The sequence below is a fragment of the Dromiciops gliroides genome, chromosome 3 (assembly GCF_019393635.1).
Source record: "Dromiciops gliroides isolate mDroGli1 chromosome 3, mDroGli1.pri, whole genome shotgun sequence".
Taxonomy (NCBI): domain Eukaryota; kingdom Metazoa; phylum Chordata; class Mammalia; order Microbiotheria; family Microbiotheriidae; genus Dromiciops; species Dromiciops gliroides.
In genome coordinates, this window is record NC_057863.1 from 287379845 (window position 1) to 287402190 (window position 22346).

At 32.0% G+C, this 22346-nt stretch overlaps 1 protein-coding gene across 1 annotated transcript in view; it reads left to right on the top strand.

Annotated features, from left to right (window-relative positions):
- Positions 1 to 22346, top strand: part of DMD (dystrophin) — a 2325391-nt gene that overhangs the window by 880317 nt on the left and 1422728 nt on the right. The window contains 4 exon segments of the mRNA XM_043994767.1: positions 556 to 726; positions 9782 to 9961; positions 10280 to 10408; positions 11977 to 12147. Of these exon segments, the coding sequence (XP_043850702.1) occupies positions 556 to 726; positions 9782 to 9961; positions 10280 to 10408; positions 11977 to 12147 (651 nt within the window).

Sequence of the window (22346 nt, forward strand, 5' to 3'; positions counted from 1 at the left end):
TTCTCACCAAATAAATGTTTCAGGCATAATAATATCATTTACTTTAGATCAAATGTGGTGATTTAGTAGATTTACCCAAATGGTCTCCACTCTTATATTTGCATCCTCATGAGCATAATGTCAGGGAGTAGAAAGCACTTCATTCATGCTTTTTGATTGGTTGATTAATTGATTGAATCAGACTTAGACATAGTCTCTAGGAACATGTCCTTGAAAGGGTTAGTGGATACATTCTTAGCAAACTCTTTCCAGAGATCACTAATTATACATGTTGATCTTGAAGTCTTCATTACATTATAGAAAACATCTTTTAATTCAATTATTTCTGTAAAAACCAAGATGAATTTTTTTTAAATATTGCCACTGCAGAAGGGATCCTGTTCACTTTAGACTGTTGTTACTCTCTATGTATAATAAGCCATTAATTTAAATTATTATGAAACTGATAACAAGAAAAATTATAAATGATAAAATATGTGAAAATAGAAATTACTTGGTTCCAATAAAAAGATTACTGAAAATATGCTTATTTATATATGCTCTTTTTTCCCCTAGGTAACAGAAAAGAAGCAACAGTTGGAGAAATGTTTGAAATTGTCGAGGAAGTTGCGGAAGGAAATGAACGCCTTAACAGAGTGGCTGGCAGCCACAGATACAGAATTGACAAAGAGATCAGCTGTTGAAGGAATGCCTGCTAATTTGGATGCTGAGATTGCTTGGGGAAAGGTAAAAACATGTTGTTGTGTGTATGTTTTAACATATATGCAAATATTTTTTTCCATAGAAAACTGTGAATACATTATTTGTCCTCTATTCTCTTTTCCCCAAAGCTCTAAAACTGTCACTGTATATATCATAGTACCACTCCAGGTCACTATCACATAGCTAGATAGGCTATATTCATTTGTCATAGTTCTAGGTTACCAAGAGAGGTTTGTGAGTATCTTTTCATGATGACCTTTGGCTTGAACCACTACTAGTTTTATTCTCACCATTGTTAGGCAACAGTGACTAGCATCCCAGTTTCATTTAACCACCCAACACTGAACAGCTTTTACAAAGTAATATTTATTTTGATGATAAAGTAAGGACAAAGTATAAACATTTACTCCATACCCTCAGGGCACAATTTCCCCTGTACCAACTGAGGATCTGAGAAAAATAGATTCAACTTAGCTCAGTGTCTACATAGTAATTGTCCCACTAAGCTTGTCTAAAGTGCTGCCAACTGAGTCCTTGTCGCAGGTACCACTGGGATTGGGTCCTGGAGGACACCCAGGCTCTGGAATGCCAGGAAGCTAAAGTGTCCTCATGATCTTTCTAAAGTCACAAGTCTTATATTCAAGTCTCCCTCATCTAAAATGGAAAAGAACAATACAGAGACTAAGGACCAAACACCTTTCATAGGAACAAATGGCCTCAGAGAATAAGAAAACTCTATGCTCTTTCTCCTCATAGCATCTTCTCTCCCTGAATAAAGTGAACAAATGAATCTCTGAGATCCCAGGGAACACAGAAAATCTTCAAAAGGGCCTGAACTGAAGCTGACACACTTTTTGAATGCCTCCTCAGCTAATCTAAGAGCCTTTTCATCACAGCATTGTTTTATTATTTTTTTTAAGTGAGGTAATTGGGGTTAAGTGACTTGCCCAGGGTCACACAGATAGCAAGTGTTAAGTGTCTGAGGTTGGATTTGAACCCAGGTACTCCTGACTCTAGGACCAGTGCTCTATCCACTTCGCCACCTAGCTGCCCCTTCATCACTCCATTGTTAGCCAACTAGATTCAGCTTTAAAAGTTTGCTTTATGACCTCTCCAAGCCACATTCTCATGATATCATGATTTTCCTGGAAGCAGAGTACATAGCCTCTCCATGTGAACTATGCTATTAGAGGGACTTAGTGCCTGAGCCAGACACCCCCCCCCCCGCCACACACACACACTTCTTTAATTTTCATTTATATAGCACTTTAAATTTTTTCAAAGCACTTTATTCACAGTAATCCTCTGAAATAGGCAATTCATGCATCATTATCCTTATTTTAAAGATAAGGTCATTTGGGCTCAGAAACAACAGGAGGAACATGAGAAGTTAAATAGCTTTGACTACCTCAAACGTGCATACTCTTTTCAGTATTCCTCATAAATGGTCATCAGTATTTTTCTTGAAATAATAGTAAGAAACTTGCTAGTTGATTGATTTAAGATTTTCTCTACATCAGGCAAAAAAAAATCTATCTTCTGGTAAATGTCTCTTCTGGAAAATGTCATCAATTAGTTTCAGTTCTGCCCTCTGGGGCAGTGTAGAATAGGTCTGATCTCTCTTGTATATGACGACCCCATAGAATCCTGTCTATTAGAAACCTCCTTCTAGGTTTATATGACATCACAAATCACTAATCATTTGACTTATTCCAAAATCTTCTATCTTTATTATTGAGTGGCTCACAGTTTTCATTGCTTCATTAAAGATATTATAAGAGATTTTATTTCAGAAGGGACAAAAGAATAAAGTAAACCAATCACTTAAGAACAAAAATGGACTATTACATTATATTGGGTGTTATCACAGAACATTAGAGCATAGCATGGCAGCATTCCAGTTAGAGAGGGAGAAGGCACATGTATACCTCTTTCTGGATTCTGTTCTCTAATATCTGTCCAGAAGCTACTTCTTTTGAACTTTCAGGGGATATATGGTTGGTCAGGTCACCTTTTGACTTCCAGCCAACTTGGCTCACTATAATTTCCCCAAATGGACTAGACTATCATGTTTATAGCCTTTTGTCCCTTTTGGCAGAATGAACCCAAAGTTCTGTTGACAGGAGGCCAGTAACATGAACTTCAAATACAAATGAAAGCAAATCATGTTCAAAGTAAAATGACAACTTGGATTTAGTTATTTCCTCTCTTTGAAGGCCTAGGAAGAAACATGTACAGAATGTGAAAAGAATTCATTAAGAGCATTTTAGGCCCAATTTTCATTCAACTCCTACCTTTTGTTACTCCAGGTAATCTCTCTGATTATCTCAAGTTAATGAGGTCTATGTGTAAATATAATGGAACTCCATATCATGAAGGTGAGGACAACAGTGAAATAGGGCACCAATGGAAACTTAAGGGGGAAAATGTTTATCATTCACCAAATCAGAATAGTAGAATCTTTAAACTATGCTGGCCTTGTCCTTTTCTAAATATCATCTAGATTATTTCATATTCCCCCACAATCAGCAGGTCGGCTCTCGTTTTTTAATATTTTAAGATTTATAAATCACTTTTCCCTCCTCAAAATGACCCTTTGAGCTAGGTAGTCCAGATATCATTCCATTTTTAAAGAAGAGAGATCAATGTCAAAAGGATCAAGTGACTTGTCCAAAGTCACAGAGTATTAGGTATCCTTACTCAAAACCTATTCCAATTCTTTCCACTCTGTCAGTCTTAGTATTTAGTGAATCCCTGGAAATAGTATTGTTAACTCAAACATAAAAATACTGAAATCTCTCGACTGTGATCTTTACAAAAGAATACTAGGTTATGTTTTTTTTTTCTTTTTCCTTCTGGTACAGAACTATGATTTCATTGATGTATGAAAATCCCTAAAAGGATATTCTCTCTACCAATGTAATATTGCAGTTTTTCAGCATTTTTAAGTTTTCCTAGGGCAATGTGAGATTTAACAATTTTCCTAGGGCCATATAATCATTAAGCCTGAGAAATAGGAGTTAAACTCAGGGCATCCTAACTCTAAAACTAGATTTCTCTCCACTAAACCACATGATCTCTAGATTAGCCTTTGTCATATAAAATTCTTCAGTGGGCTGAAAAACATACATCCAGTTATATAAAGATATTATCCAAGATAGCAAATGAAAGTAGTTGAATATAGTTAGTAGTATACTTTTTGAGGCCAGTATATTTTGTCTTTGTGACACCATCTTCTAGCACAGTACTTTCCACATAGTTGGTACTTCAAAAAATGATTTTTATTTAAAAAAAAAACAGTTTGAAAAGTAAAGTAATACATAACAAGAAAAGGTTTCAGAAAAGTAGATTTTTTTCACTTTTCCTACTTTCCATTCTTAAACATTAGATTTTGTGATCTGTACTCTTTATTCATTTAGTTAGCTATTTTTATCAATTAAAAAGTTTAATTATGTACTCTTAGATACCTGACTAGTCACAAGAAACATGAAGTTATATATCAATATTGTATCATAACTTTTATGAATTTATACAATAACTGATATCACTCTAACAGTGATATATCCTGAATATTTATATCAGGACATATTTATGAATATAATCCTTGTTATTTATAATTAATAATAATAAAATAATAACAAAGTAGTAGTAATAAAAGTAGTGGTAATGGTGGTAGTATTAGTAGTGACAGTCGTAGTACAATTAAAACAGTCTTTATTATGAACAACTCTATGGATTCTAGATTTTTTTTTCATTTACATTCTATACCTTAGTAGATGGTAAAATGTACATAACATATTAGGCTGCATTAACATTTTCTTAATATGATTGTATTGTCTTTAATGAATTTGACAAATACTTATTAAGTGTCTACAATGTTTGTGCTACATTCTAGGGATACAAATATGAAAAATAACCCCAAAACATTCCAGATCTACCATCTTTATTAAAGTACACACATGCATTTCTTTTCATTTAGCTAATGCACTTTATTAATAGCATTCACAGAATTTCCAAGGTTGCTTAGAAGCCAGTAAAATCCTAAAGTTTAATTATTGAGCAATTACATAGTTAATTTATTTACAAAGAAAAAGTCATATTTTCAAAGAACTAAATTGTTTATTTATCTTGATTTCAAAAATTAGAGTAAATTTGACAACTACTTAGAGGATTTTCAACTTTAATTTTTAATACAATATTGTTTTCTGATTATTTATGTTAAAATGCATGGTCTTAACTCCTTAAGTCTTCTGAAGACCTGTTCAGTGATCTTTCTGTTCATCACATTTAGTATACGTATTTTTATAGTAAGTACATTAAGATATTTGAATTGTTCAAAATTATACCAAAGTGTTGATCACCTACATCTAAATTAAAATATAAGTATAGCATGCCATATTCACATCTCAGTAGTTCAGATGATTGGATTCCTTAAATGTTCTACATCTCCAAATGACTCTGGCTATTCAAATGTCCATTTGAATTCCTGGCAACTTTTCAATCAGTCATAAGTACTATAGCATATTAATTTAATGTAAAACTATAATAACAATGATATGAATTAAAATACTTCTAAGATGATATGAAATATACAGTTCATGTTTATGATATTTATAATATGTATGAATAAGATAAACTTTAAAATAGTTCAATAGACAAAATAGTTATTTTTACATAATTCTACAATTTAGATTTAACTTTGCACTTTGTGAAGTTATATTTCATTGGTTGAAAATTTCAGATGAAAAATAGCCTGCCTCTCTCTAATGTTCTTTAAGGCATTTTTTAAAAAAATTCTTAAAATACATATTGCAAAATTAGTTCTGTGACTCATGAAAAATATTTTGTTCATGAACTTTTTGAGCTTTCATGTGCATTTCTTCACAATTTTGCTAATGTAATATAAAAATGTTGACAATATTCAGTACTTCTTAGAAGATTTGATAAAACAAAGTTTAACTTATATCATACAATGGGAAGTTGGTGATATGTCAGGAAAATATCTGGTATAAAAGATCATATAGACTCAATTATATATCATGGATCATTTTTAAAAGCAAAATAATAATTCCTATATCTGTTGAATTTTAAGATTAACATAAAACTTTGCTCAAACCAGGCCTCTACAGGTTAGGGAGTAGAACTGTTATTGCAGTCATTTTATAGATGAGGAAATTGAAGCTCACAATGAATTCCCCTAATCATAACATTTAAGTGTCAGTTACAGGCTTTGAACTATATCTTTCAATTCTCAGTAACAAAAGCAAAGGAAAAAATGAGTGTCATAATTTACAAAAAAGATGTACAGAGGCCTTTTGTCACAAAATACCTGTAATGCAGGTAATACAAATATTATAGCCATATAACAGGTGAGGAAACTAAGATTCAAAGGAGGTATTTTTTTCACATTTCCCAATCTAATAACTTTTAAAGCCAGGACACAAAGATTTCCTATCTCCAATTCAGTATGTTTTATCTATAGTATGGCTGTTTCCATGTTCAAGACAAGGAAGAGAAATTAACACACATGTATTACTCTTGCCATCACTTAAATTTGAAAATATTATTCTTTTAGTACATACATGCATGTATGTATGTATGAATGTATACACATATAGTGTGTATACACACATTCATGGTTATACTTATAATTTAAGGCAAAAGTAACATTTTAAAATAATCTCAATTTTTTTTAATTGAAGGAGGAAAGAGAGCCATCCATTTGACTCATTCAGTAGATCTGGCAATTTTAAGTGTCAAAAAATTTAGTTCTTTTACATATATTATATGTGTGTGTGTGTGTGTGTGCATGCAGATAGAGAATCCCAAGTGTTAGTGAAATATTAAGCGTTAAGTCCAAAAGATTTTTAGGACACCTATGTGTTCACCAGAAGACCAAATTCTCTTGGAATACTTCTCTCTCTCTCTCTCTCTCTCTCTCTCTCTCTCTCTCTCTCTCTCTCTCTGTCTCTCTCTCTCTCTCTCTCTCTCTCTCTCTCACACACACACACATGTATATACATATATATGCATATGTATGATTCTTGCTATTCAATTACACGTATGCAATGTAAGAATAGTTTTATATATGGTGCTCATCAATTCAGACATCTTTATTTTAAAAAAGTAGAAGAAAAAGAAAGTATCTTTCAAAACTCAAATTCTACTGAAAGCTCACAGGAGCAATCTTTGTGAAATTGCTTCAACTCTCTACTCTGCTTGCTTTGTATAGGCACAGGAAATATTAGTTCAAAAGTATATCATCCTATAACAAGTATAACTTGATTTTCTTTCTTTTATTCTGATAAAGTTACATATCCCCATTTTTAAAAGTAAGCATAGTCATTTATCTGTGAAGTGAAATAAAACCAGCAGATCATTAACTTGATACAATGAATGCATCAAGCAGCTGTTACTTAAAAAATGGAACATCTGTTAAATGCCATTGGAGCCACCATTCACTGTCATTGGAATTATGGCAATAATAACTGTTCCTTACTTTTTGCTTTCACCAAAATTCTACTGTATTAATTATTAATAAAAAGTTTAACATGCATTGCTGCACAATGCAATTTAGTTATGTATGACTCTTGTAGGTTTTGTTTTATTCCTCTTTTAAATCATATTAACAATTTAAAATATACCCTAAAATCACCAGTTATAATGTAAGGTAAAAATAGCAATTTAAAAAATAATCACAATTTTTTAAGTTGCCGGATGAAAGAAAGCAATCTCCTTGATTCATTTACTAGGTCTGTAGAAAAATTTACTTCCTCTTGGTACTTTGTATCAAATTCCTACCTATCAGTGGACAACTGCCTTCCATGATTATGATCTTTTGTGTGTAAGAAAGATTCCAAGAAATTGTTCAAATATAACTTTTAATAAAATCAGTTAAAGTGATCAATGTTAGTATAGACACTAAAGTCCAAATCTCACTCATTATACCATCTAATCAATGGGTTAAGTTTATCTCTGAATTTAATTGTGGCCTGAAAATCCTTCTACTACTACTTAGGTAGACTCATTTTTTTTTTAATAGATAAAGGGAATACAATGATTTTCCATTGAGCGTGTCTACTCCCAGGTAGTTGTAAAGGGTTCTTTTCTATTCTTACATGAACCTACAGTGTTTTCTAAAGTATTGTGCTATTTTGGGGACAACATAATTTAAGGACATCAATAAATGAGAGAATATTGATAATAGCACAGAACCTAGAATATGTGTCACATGAACAAGTGAAGGAATTAAGGATCAGATGGAAGAAGGGAAGACTCGAAAGTGAGAAGATAGCTACCTGCTTCTAATTGAAGGGCTGACATAGGAAAGAGCAATTAGACTCAGTTTTAACATTTTTGGCCTTGGAAGGCAAAAGCAGGAGCAATAGATATAAATTGATTCTGTGTAAATCTTCCTAACAATCACAACTACCCATATGTGGGAGGTAGCAGATTCCTCATTGGGAGACTTCAAACAATAATATGTGTCATCACTTTGGGGGAATGCAATAGAAGGAATTGTTTATAATCAAAATGGACTGAAAGATACAAAAAATTTTTAAAAAATCTTCCATGTTTATTGTTTGTAGATTATAAAAAAGAATATGACTTCTTAAGGCAAAATTAATTTCTCGTTTTAAATAAATTTCTAATACAGATATGTTGAGATCCTTGATAATTGCAAACAGAAATAACAGTTCAACAATCTGTATTATTTAGTGAATCATTAAACAAGGGGATTCATGCTTGTCAAAGAACTACATGTGCCATGTTGGTGGTAAAATTACATATTTTGGCTAATTTCCTATGCATTACAGTTGCATTATTGTGAGCATCATTAGTCTTTCCCATACACATGACCAAAACATGGAATTGTGCATTGCTACAAACATAGTAAGAGATCAAAAAACTTTTCATAAATGCTTGAGTCTTTGAATTCTTGTGGCCAGTAGATAGAAACAGTAAAGCAGAAACAATTCTACTTTGGCTAGGGATATGTTGTTTTTTTGTTTATTTCAGGTCATTGTTAATAAATCTATTTGTTTTGAATAGGTCTATTTTTCTACATAGACTGAGCATATCTTCTATTTTCTAGCAGCACTTACATTCAATTAATATTTTTGAAAAAGAATAACAATTCTTCATTCTTAATGGAACTGTAATCAAGATTCTCATCTATTAATAGCTGTTTATAGTTTACAGACATAGTCTAGGATTTCTGTTTTAACATTATGTCTATATACATATGGAGCAGTTGCATTACATATGCAGGAAAAAATATGAAAATATACAAACTGACATCATACCAGAGGAAGCAGCTACTTCTCTGAAGAAGACAGTAACGGTCCTGATGTTTGCATAAGCATTCAGTCAGAGAAACTTTCCTATTAGCAAGGAAAGCTTCAGGAGGTGCTATACACTTAGAATTGCCTTTAGAACCCACATTGAGTGAACACAACTCAGAAAGACTGGAGAATAACAATCATTCCTGGCTGTCATAGGGGGAACACACCCAGTATCAAGTGTTTTTTGGTGAATTCATGATTTTAAGATCTCAGATCCCCAAAAAACTCCATTGTAATTTGGGTTTGTCATAAAGTTAAAGTGATATTTTTAAAGTTTTATCAACTCTCAAATTACTTGCTTTCTCAAGGCTAGGGGATTGGCAGGATGGAACAAGAGATTTGGGAACTCGAAATATTTTTTAAAAGATGGTTAAAATATTTTACATGTAATTGGGAAAGCATTTAACAGAAAATAATAAAACATATTTAAAAAATAAAGTATTAGCAACAAGTGTTCCTTATAAAATAAAGAAAATGCCTTTTATTTTCAAACATCTTAACATATGCTTATGTACACACATTAAATATAAATATATAATCATAATAAAATAGATAATAATAATAAAATAGATTAGATATTTATGGTAAATTTTTCATGTTAGAAAGAATTTACTTTGTTGTAGTTGTAGATTTAACCTCTGGAAACTTTCCTGTGTCAATAGTTTGCAATTTCATTTACATTAAAATTCAAGACTACTGTGAGGCTAACATGGACTGATTTTTCCCCCCTATAGGCTACTCAGAAAGAGATTGAGAAAAGGCAGCCTCAGCTAAAGATCATCACTGATTTAGGAACATCCTTAAAGACAGTGCTGGGCAAAAAGGAAAATCTGGTAGATGATAAACTCAGTCTTCTAAAGAGTAACTGGATAGCAGTAACATCTCGAGCAGAAGAATGGTTGAATCTACTGTTGGTAATGAAAGTTTTCTTGCCCTATAATGAAAAAACCACTGAGGTTTTTTTCCCCCAAATATGAAAATGTTATTTGATTCTGAAGATTCAGTCCAACTCCATATTTATCTTCTAAGCATTGGGATTATGTTGTTAGATATAATTCTAAATTTTCCCCTCTGTATATATTTGACATTGTATGTATAAAAATATATTCCCCTTGTAAATCAATGAGAATTTAATTCTGCCACTTTTTATACCAGCAAATTATAATGGTTCCTTTAAAAAGCACTTTTTAGAACCTTAATAATGTGCCATTCTTTTTTCTCTTTGACTACAGGAATACCAGAAACACATGGAAACATTTGATGAAAATGTATCTCACATCACATCCTGGATCTATCATGCTGAAATATTATTGGATGAATCTGAGAAAAAGAAAACTCAGCAGAAAGAAGATGTGCTTAAGGTAGCAAATTATATATTCTGAACAGCATTTTTCATTCATCACAATGGTTTGTGTCAAGTTTATTTGTCTTTGATCCTATAAAGGATAAACAAATTGAAAAAAGCTTTCTCTCTGGATGGATTAATGACACTGAAGTCATGCAGAAATACATGTCTGGATAGCATCCAGAGAGGTCATTTACCTCTTGACAGATCTGCAGACAAACCATCCTTAAAAATTTGCAGAGAAAGAACCTCTATGATCTTTCTTGATAGTATGTTCCACCATTCAGAAGCCTCTACCCGGTCTTTAGTAAAAGCAGAAAGCAACTGTCCACTCACTGGATGTCTGCATAATTCTAAATTATAGTAAAATGAAAAAGAAACCAAACGATTAGTTCAGACAGATGTTTTTACCTAATCCCAGTAATCTAGAACTTTGAAATCACATAGACAAATCATCTGAATGAATGGCTGGATTTTTAAAATTTTCATTCAAAGTTCCAGGTATCCAATAGATATGGCCACAGGTGTTATTTTATATATTTCAAAATATCCTGAACTTCTTTTTACAAACTAAACACATTTTAAAAATATATGTTTCTAAAGGTCAGAAAAGACAGCCTTCTCTGCTGAAATAGAAGAGTATATTTGTTTGACTTCGCTGATATCTACAATTAATCCATTTTTAAGGAATTTCAATCATGCTCAAGCTTCGTTGATGAAAATTTCCTTCAGAGAATACCAAAATCCTTTTTTAAAAAAATGAAGCAAGTTCTAGATTCCACAGAGCCTACTTGAAGGTTTTCATTTTAACAAGGAACATCATAAACATTGAAATAGAAATATCCTTGGGCTAAGAGAAAACCAGGTGTGATGTGTAGTCTTCATTAAGAGTAAATCCCTTTTCACTGGATATTCCATATTTGTAGTAATGATACATATACATATGGATATATGTAATATATATATACATATATATGTATATATATATATACATGTTTACTTATCCTGTAAGCCTTTGCAATTTTAAACATTTAACTTGTTGCAACTCTTTGACCCATCTAATCCATCAGAGCCTATCCTGCTATCTCTTTAGTTGATACAGATTCTCCATCAGATAAGGAAAACAAATTATTACTTGGCATTCAATATGATAAAACAAAGAAGAACTAAGCACCAATGCCAAAAAGAAATGGGAATTTGCACTTTAGTCTCCTTCCCTCCTGTGAACGTAATAGAATTCTGGTGACTTCACAACTGTGATATTCAGTAAGGATTAGATTCCCATCATACTCAAAATATTACGTTTACCACTGACATTGTTCCAAGTAATAGATTACTTAGATGGAAAGGTCCAAAACATCTTGTCTTTCCCTGGCATAAATAAACTTTTTGAATAGACAGGTTTATAAAACTGAAATGTTGAATATAACTTGTTTTTCTGTGATATTTCATGTCTCACCCTTTATTCCTATTTTTTTTAAGTTGGGTTATTTTTCTTGCTCTCTATTCCTTTGCATGTTCTCTCCCTTTCCTCTATCCATTTATTACTAACTTCAAGCCCTGTCTCTTGCTCACGGACTGTAGTGCTTAAAGGCTGAACTGAATGATATGCGTCCAAAGGTGGACTCTACGCATGACCAGGCTATAAACTTGATGACAAATCGTGGCGACCACTGCAGGAAAGTAATAGAGCCCAAACTGTCAGAGCTCACCCATCGATTTGCAGCTATTTCTCAAAGAATTAAGACTGGAAAGGTAGGAAGATCTGCTCCACGGTGGAAAGTAGTTCTAAGTGGTCTTTTACGAAGGTTATGCCGTGCACTGGGGGGTCCATTTAACCCTCAAAGCAAAGGTTTCCCAAGAAAAATAAAGGCCCAAATGTATCTGAGCAAACTTTACCACTGAATCTCTCACATTCTAGATGCTCGATAAATATTTGCTGATTTGAATGAACACATGAGAAAAAAAAAACATATTTTGTCATGACTCTCATAGGATTCTATATAAACTACTTCTGCACTGGTTTACATACATATTTTCAGGGATCATTTGCAGGATGAATGCACAAAAACAAAAGCATGCTTTAAGCTAAAACAGAGCACAAAACTGTCTAAAAGATATTTATTTATTTTGCCAAATATGATAGTGTCCATTTGTACATATATTTAAATCATTATGAAATGAGGCTTTGTACATTTGCATGAACGAAGGTATCCAGTGTTACACTTTGTATGTTGTGTATGTGTTCATGTTTGACTCTCCTACCCGCCCAATTTCAGCTCCAAACTGTGATATGTAAGCATTTTGTCATGAAATGCTCAAGCCATAAAAAGAAATTCCTGCAAAGCTTATACTTCATAATTTTGTAACTTTTACATGCATGTTTGTATTTATTCTATAATGGAGAGCCAGAGAATATGGAGCAACTGCATGTCAGAGTTTCAAACTCCTGGTTCAATTAAAGAAAATGTGCCTATTTCAAAGTGAAATCTTATGTGTTAAGCATATTATAAAACAAATTAATGCAAGTAATGTATTAGAGTGTTTTAATGAATGTACGTATTTTGTAATTTGGAATGCAAATATCACAAATAATATTTAGTCTGATATATTTTTCAAATAATTTATAAACTATCATTAAAAGCACAAACTAGAAATAAAACTTGTTTATGTAGATATAAGTAAATTTAAATAGGTAGAAATTGCAACTTGGGAAGAATAATTCCTAGAAACACTAAAAGATAAAATATTGAACAGTAACATGTGAGGCAAATGATAAATTTATAAAAAATAATTAATAATTTTTTGGAAAGTGGTTAAAGTAAATAATACCTAAAAATGGTATGACTTGCAATTAATGGTCATATTTCCTGAGGTGTGTGAAAAGAGAATTTTATTACGTGTATAATTACATTTTTAAAAGTGTTTTAAAAATTTGATCATGATTTCCCAAAAGAATTTTACTATCATTGCTATTAATAATAATATATTATTGCCATATATAAATATATGATATATTACTATTATACTACTATTTTTTACTACATGTATGTGATACTGTACCACATTAAACTGATGGAGTACTCCCTTGACTTGCCTACTCAAAACAAAAAACTACTCATTCACTGTTACAAAAATTAACATGTGAAAAAATATGATATTTTTATTCTGGATTTATCTTTTTAAGTTATTCTTATCTTTAAAAAAATTATCACTTTTATTGATCCATGTGATGATTTCTCCATGGCATTATCATATTCAAAGAAAATGTACTCTGCCTAGGCAATTGATTTCATTTCTGGAAAAATGCTTCTCTGAAATATGACAAATAATTGAAAGTTGCTTTATGCAATACATTATTAAAAATGCATACCACCATTTTATTATCATTAAAATTGAGAGTTTTCATGGTTTGCTTAGTACATACGAACTTCTGTTATGATATAAGCCATACTAAAATTTACAAGGAAAAGTTATAAGAATGAGATTTTTTTCAACCTATAAGGGTGGTTCCCATCAAATTAATTATATGAGAATTCAACTGTCATTCTAAAACAGTGACTTTCAGCATGCCTCGACAGTTCATGGGATTTATAAGTCCCAGAAGAAAGTAAACATATCTCAAAACATTTCCATAGGGATAATAAATCCTTGATCCCAGGTAGTAGATTAATATTTTTCCATCTTTTAGGGAAATAATAAATGTTATAATTAACACATCATTCATAACATGAATATCATCATCCCATTTCACATGGATCAGGTGACCTCATTTTGATTTTGCAAAATATTTCCTTCTCATTAATATAGAAAAGCTTCTTAAGAGCAGAGTTACTTATATTATATCTAGGCAATAGGTAACTCTACTTCATGTGGAGAGATATACTATATGAGCAATATACTATGAAGACTGAAGATACATAAACATTCACTCAATTATCCAACAGTTTATTTTAAGACTAACATGTTCAGGATGATGTTTATGGCATAGGTTTATAAGACTTGTACTGACTTGAAAAGAAGGGTCTGTAATGCTGACAATTCAGCTCTTTTTTGCTCCTACCTCAGCTTCCAACAGTCAAATTCCTTGGAGTTTTGGAGACTTTTGGGGGTGACAGACAGAAAAGGAGCAAATAGTTTTGGTAGAAGTAGTTAGCTTTCTGGGCCTTATTCAAATAGTGAAGTAGTGTTCTAAATCTAAGGAAACCAGAAGATTTATAGACTCTGCACTGCTGAAAATAATTCATAATTAGTAGAGGTCACTGAGGTGTTAGGAGGAGGAGAGGAGCATTTAACTGAGCAGAAAGCTGGTCTGAGACTCCTCCAAAGACCTCTGGAATCATAATTGATAGAGACCGAGATGTTTTGATTACCTCACTTCTCTAGCAGGGAACTCTGGGAAGATCTGAGAGGGGGAGTGTAATTGGATCATATAACTGTCCCAGAAGGTAGCATGAGGGCATAGGTCTTGGGATTGGGAAGAAAAGGCCCCAGGAGTCAACAGAGCATTGAGGAGGGAGGGAGTCAGAATCTCTCAAATTTAAAGTTTGATCACATAGCAATGTTACTGAAGAAGGTAGAAAGAATATCTAGGAGGTGAGATGCAGAAAGCTACAGACGTTTTAGGGAGATGAGTCCAGTTTTAGCCAAGGACAGCAAACAGAAGATTCAGAAGAAGAACATTTATTGAAGACAATATGTTGATGGAGCTGCATATGACACAAAGATGAAAAGATAGGATAGTGACCTGAGAGAGGAGAGAGGACAGTTGACTGTGTGTTGCCAGTTATTGAAATGAAGCTTACTAGTAACTAATGTTAGAAATTCAGTGGTTAAATTTCAGGGAATGTGTCCTTTAAGTAAGAAGTAATTTTAGGCTTAAAATTTATTTGATTTTTCAAATTACAGTATTTTGCCTCTCAGTGTTTTGTTTTGTTTTTGGTAATTTACAGGTTTAGTTACAAAATCTATCCAGTTTTCCCTTTAATTATAAGAATAACATAAAACAGATAAATTATGAAAATATAGTTCACTGACTTTTTAGTAGTCTTATATTAGTAAAAAAAATCCTTTTGATGTATTCCGTTGGAGTTTATGATACATATCTTTCACCCAGTGCCCTGTTATAATGGACCTATTATATAAATGTTTTCATTGTTACATGTTATAATGAAATTGATATTAATAATTTGCATACTGAATCATATTTTATGTAGGTTATAATCATTATTTTTCTATATAAATCATGAAATATTAAATAATTGGCCTTGCAAGGTGACACTAGCAACCAAGAAACATTTTTTCCCATTTGGCTCTCTTATACAAGTTTATATTCTATATGATATATACACTATATGTTCTTTAATTTCCATGAGGGGTTTTGAACACATTATTAAAATTCATGGACAAATATCAAAAAAGGAAAAATATAAAAGTTAGCAAATCTTGCATTTGCATGTCAATATTCATATCTTTGATGGTTACGTAATACAGACAACTTCAGATTATTATGAATATATGAACTATAGTATTTGTTAGATGGTAAAACCACATAATGCGGGTATTTCCATTATACTCTGTTTCAAATTCCTAAGGAAAATATTGGGCATTTTACAATGTAAACATAAATGTATCATTAATTTATCACTTCACATATATAGATACCTTAACTTTACCATTTGGAAGCAACACATTAATCTCTTCGTTGTACTTACATATAAACATATGTTATGGGAGATAGCATTAAGAGGCATTTAGTTGAAAAGTATTTTTACATTTTATGTAATCTGTTGGTGATCACTAATGAGTTTTCTAATAAAAGATCTACTTTTGAATAGATTATATAGACAAAGAATGCCTTTAAGTTTCTTTAAAAAAGGTAGAGGAAATACTTCAATGTTAATGCACATATATATGTTTATATATACATATATATATTTGTTCCATATGTACCTATTCCTTCAAAATAACATTATTTTTGTCAAATTTTGGAAAAATATATACTTGCCCCATTTATTGAAAATATGCACTCAAAATGTCGGATCAATTTAAGGTCATTTTAGAAGTTACAGCACAAGTAAATATTAGGGTTTCATTCTTGTTTTGTAAATAAAACCTAGTATATATTTGTTCAATATAAATATTGATATGTATCGAACATAAATTAGAAACAATACTTTGGGGCAGCTAGGTGGCGAAGTGGATAAAGCACTGGCCTTGGATTCAGGAGGACCTGAGTTCAAATCCAGCCTTAAACACTTGACAATTACTAGCTGTGTGACCCTGGGCAAGTCACTTAACCCCAATTGCCTCCCTTAAAAAAAAAAAAGAAACAATACTTTGAGCTTCTTAGAATGCTTACTTGTAGCACATAATTAAAGTACACTGTGATAAAATTAGAACATCCTTTTGGTTAACCAGATCTTAGGTAAATAGGATCATTTAATTAAAACATTTTACCGATGAGTAAACTGAGACCCATTTCTGTGAAAGGAACAACCAAATTCATGCCGAAGTCATGGTAGCAAAGACAGGCCTTTTGACCCCTTCCTTGGTTCAATACTCTTTCACTTACTCCCTAATGACTCTCCAAACTGCCTCTTTGAATTTAAACTAACCCTGTTTGTATCATAAACATGTCCATCTCCATCTCTTCTTAATAATAATGTCAATGCACACAAGATAGAGAGAGAATGGACATGGGAAAAGGACAAAGCTCAGGAAACCAGGACAGTGAAGAGCCTAACGAAGGGCACAGAACAAAGTATGACTTTCCTAGAATGTAGTTTGTCTAAGATTCTAAATTGCTTTCTGTAAGAGGCACATTGGTGGCTATAACAGAGGCAGTGTATAGTGGATGGAGCATTGGCCTTGATACCAGAAAGACTGGTTCAAGTCCTGTTTCCCCCCGATCCCCACAATATTGGCTCTGTGATCCCAGGCAAGTTATTTAACTTCTCACAATACTAACCCACAATCACAAAGGGAGTTTCCTCACCTAGGAATTCACTATACCAAAGATATCTAGTCCCCATGCCTCTAATCATAATCTATATCTCTGATGGATATAATGCTGGTATTTTATTTTCAGGATGACAAGAAAAATGTATTTATATTCTCAAACAGTTTTTAAGGGGCCCAGTATATTTTAAAGTTAGATACTCTTACTACCCTATTAAGTCTTCTTTCATTAACTTTAGAGGTGACTTACTAGAATGCAAACCATTTTGGGCATTAGAACAACATAAATATTATAGAAAGAAATTGCTACTATACACAATTGTTATATGTTTTGAGCTATTGGCCCATGTAGCAGGTAGTAAATTTGTGATATGATTTATCATGCCCAGTATAACATAATGATGAAAAATTAAAAATACATTTCATCTGACTTAAAAAAGTAAGAAACATAATTGACTTTGTGTTTATCTTCACAAATCTCCATTATTAAAAACAAAATGGAACTCCAAAGATAGTTATCTAGAATAGATATCATAGCTGATGCTACTAGTCAATGTAATATTAAGAGTGATGTCAAACAAAAGTACATGCAGAGTTCAGATTTTGACTTAACTCTGTGCTATAAGGTACTTTTCATTATCTGGTATTGTGATTTCAGCTTTAAATAATTTAGCGAATAAGGCTACTTTTAAATTACTTTGGTTACTATGTCAAATTTTTCCACCATAGATAGGGCTCTTCCCAATACATTTCCTGTTTGGGAAACCAAAAACAAAACAAAAAGACAACAACCCTTCCATCTTTAGCTGTTAGATCAGTAAGGTTCTTCAATTTATATCAGATGTCTCTCTTTTAAGTCTTTTTTTTCTTCTGTTCCTTCTCTGTCTTTATTTTCCTTTATACGTTTCCTCCTTCCTCTCCCTTCTCCCACAACTCCCTTTTTGATTTGTATTTTAATATTTTAAGTTTTTGCCTGACAAATATGCTTCATGTTTTGCTAGCATTATTTGTAAAAAAAAAAAGTTAGTTTTATGGGAAACTTTAGAATCTTTCACAGAAAAATAATAGTGTGCTGGCAGAATTAATGGAAATTAGACCAATCTCAAGTAGTTATGTGTTTTTAAGAGTAATAAATTTCATATTTTAATTTTTTTGTGGTTTGTTTTACTTGGCAATATTCTTTTCAATTTATGGTGAATTACTTCAAAATGGATTTCAGTTCTCCTAAGATTCAGACATTCTTTTGGGAACTGTTAACATAAGAATGTTAGGTATCACCTTTGACTCACAATTTTGAATATGCCTTTCCAACACATTAATACTTATTTAACCCTAGATAGCAAAATAAATATTAACGGACTTGAAATTCACAAATAATAGACATTAAAAGAAAATCAGTTTCTTTCTCACTTTCTCTGTCCCTCTTTTCCTTTTGTGTCAAATTCCCTTTCCTGATTTTTAGTACATGCTACATGCAATGTGTGTTTTTGTAACTATATATTCATACATAAAATTCATGTTGAAACTATAACTTGGTAAATTGTTTTTGAAGATCCTGGTTGTAGTATATAAATATAGATATTCTAATTTTCAAATGATTTTATTTTATTAATATTTGTAAACTCTCAAAATGTCTTGTATGTTTTCTTAATATGTGGTATTTAATTGCAATTCTAAGTCTCTTGTGTTCATGTTCTTGCCATTTAAAAAAACCTTTAGAAGGAAATTCACAGTACATAAAGATAATTCATCAATTAGTTTTCTGTTTCTTTAATTTTCCTTCTGCATCTCAAAGTAGTTCTGACTTTCTAAGTTAAATCAGGAAAAGCACAATGTTCTTAATTATTTAATTTTTTGTGACTAACTTCAAAAGTGATGACTTATTGTGTATGTGCATTTATACATTTATTTTCTACATCATGAAAGCATAAAGAAACCCTGTAAAAATTGTATATTAATAAAGGAATGGAGTCCACATAATGACCTATGGAGATTTAAGTTAACCAAAAAGTGTTTCCTGTGTCATGATTGCATGTTTAATCAGTCCATCATCTTAATAATCAAACCAGTTTTTTCAATTCATTATGCTTAATAACTTCCCTCACTCAGATTGGCAAATGACTAATCTGATCTGGTTGCAAAGATAAGCAAAATAATTTCCTTGATGATTTTTTATTCTGTTGGCAATAAGATGACATCATTTAATTTATAACTTGGCAATTTCATATTAAGTGCAATTAGTCTACTGTAATCAAAATGTATGAAATATGTATTCTATATGGGCTGAACCCTATGAAGGATAATTACTTATAACTATTTGAGCACATAGGGTGAAATCTTTAAATATGTTAAAAGAGGAAATGTTACAGATACAATGCAAAATTAAATACAATAAAAATCAATACAAAATTAAAGGAACATTATGAAGTAGTTTTTTTTTTAATTAATGGCTAAAGGAATAGAGTAGACAATGAATACTGTGACTTCAAGGGAGGGAAGAGGACACTTTGGAATAGTTTATTGTTTGAAAAGCTTATGATCACAAAATCTTAAAGTTGGTAGGGACCACAGAGGTCATTTAAGTAAACCAATTCTAGTAAACCTAGAATTTCTTCTAGTATACTCCTAAGGAATAATGGGCAGGCAGCCTTTACTTTAACACTTCTGGTAACTAGAAGCCTTAGAGAACCATCATTGCCAGAGATCATGTCATCCCAAGACATCCATTCTCCAAGCCCTGGATCCCAGTTCTATCAATTGTTTTATATAAACGTGGTCAAGCTTTTACCATCCTGCCTGCCCTTTGCTGAATGCACTCCAGTTTATTGATGCCCTTTAAAAAATCTCATCAACAAAATTTAAAATAATACTCCAATGCTTCAAATACACCATGATAGTGAACATTATAAAAGAAAAAAAGGTGCTATGAAAACATTATGAAGTCTCCATTAACCATATTAGCTACAGACTATAGAGGAAGAAAAAAAGAAGCACGATGGAACCTGTCCTCTGCTACCAGAGCCTACTTTCCATGATTTGTTTTGTAGCTGACATTGTTCTTTCATATCATAGTTAAGAACACTGAAGCTAGCAGATCATTTCCAAAAGAACTGTTTCCAATTCTGTACTTTCCTATCCAGTGTTTATGTAATTGATTTTTTTGGATCTCAGTTCAGTACTTTACATTTGTCTCTATTAAATTTAATCTTGTTAGTTTCTGCCCATGTGTTCCACCTGAAATAAATCTTTTAAAATCTTGATTGTGACTTAAGACTTGTCTAGTCACTCTTTCTCCTATCTTTATATCATCTACATACCTTTTTATATCTTCATTCAAGCTGTTGATAAAATTTCTGAGCAAGAAAAGTGCAAAGCTCAGAGACATTCAGCTGGAGATTTCCCTTCACCTAATCAACGTGTTGGGTAAGAATGTTTCAACAGTTGCAAATCAAGTTATTCCATCCTTTAGTCTAGACAGTTCTATCTTATTCAAAAGCACATCATGCAAGACTTTTTTTTTCAAGTGATTTGCTAAATTAGTTAAGTTCTGTTTTTTTAATGAGAAAGAGAAGGATTTGGTTGGGGAATAAAGTGATGTTAAATATCAGAAAATAAATAATTTGGAGGGACAAGATTTTAGGGATTTGAGAGAATATTCTCTCTGTCTCTGTCTCTGTCTCTCTGTCTCTCTTTCTGTCTATATCTCTTCTCTGTCTCTCTATGTCTGTCTCTCTGTCTTTCTCTCATAAGCATTTATATAATTACTACTATGTGTCGGACAGCATGCTATTTTCTTGTTGCTGTTTACAAATTTTGTTTCCTTTGATCTTCACAACAACCCAGTGAGACAGGTGCTATTATTATCTTCATTTTATAGTGTGTGAAACTTAAGCAGAAATTAAGTGAATTGTCCAGTCACCTATCAACTGGATCTGAACTGAGGTCTTGCTAACAGCAGGTTTAGCACTATATCCACTATGCTACCAGTAGCCTGCCTTCCTCTTTAACCCTCCCTCTCCCTATTTCCCCTTCCCCTCCCTCCTTTCCTTCTTTCTTTTTCTTTCTTCCTGCTCCCCTCCCTCCTCTCTGTTCCTCTCCCTGTCCCTCTCCTCCCACCCTTTCCTTACTTTCTCTCCTCCTCTTCTCCTCTCCTCACTCTTCCCTCTTCACCCCTTCCCCCACACTATATGGAAAATAAATCCTTCAGTAATGTATTTCATTATTGAACCAGTAAGTTTATGAAGCAGTAATTTACCAAAGAATGTTCAAGTAGTTTGAGAGGTACAAGGAAGATAAGTTATGGTACAGAAGTCTGGTTTAAATAACAAGTTGGAAAATTTTAGGTAATTTTCCATTGAATTTCCACCACAAAAATCACTTTTATATTAAATAAACACATATATGCATATGTTCAATGAATAATTACTTGTGTGCTTCAAATGAAGAGTGTATATTCGTATTCACAGACACATCATCTCATTTGCATATATATTTAGATACCACCTATGTTATTAATTAGTCATTTTAAGGAGTCGGGATATTGCAAGATTGTTATTTATTTAATTAAAGCCGTGCTCATTAGAAAAAGTTAAGTGCAATATTTTTTTGATCTATTTTATTAAAGGAGGAAGGGTTTGAGCTGGGTTATACAAAATACAGCAAGACCTAATTATTAGTTCATTAAAATTTAAGTTGTGATATTACCACATTATTATTACATTTTACATAATCACATAGAAGAGTAAATTTATTACCAAAATATTAGCAAATGTGAAAATCCATTCAATAACATATGAATGCCTAATATTAACAACTCACTATAATCTTATGACTTTTTAGTAATCTGCAAATAGATCACTTTATGAAAGCTCAATTAAATGAACTTTAAGTACTTATAGAATCATGCCTGATCAAATTTTAAATTCTAATTTGGGATTTTAGTATATATGATATTATTAGTAATATACTTAATTTTAAATTAAGCCCTAAAAAAT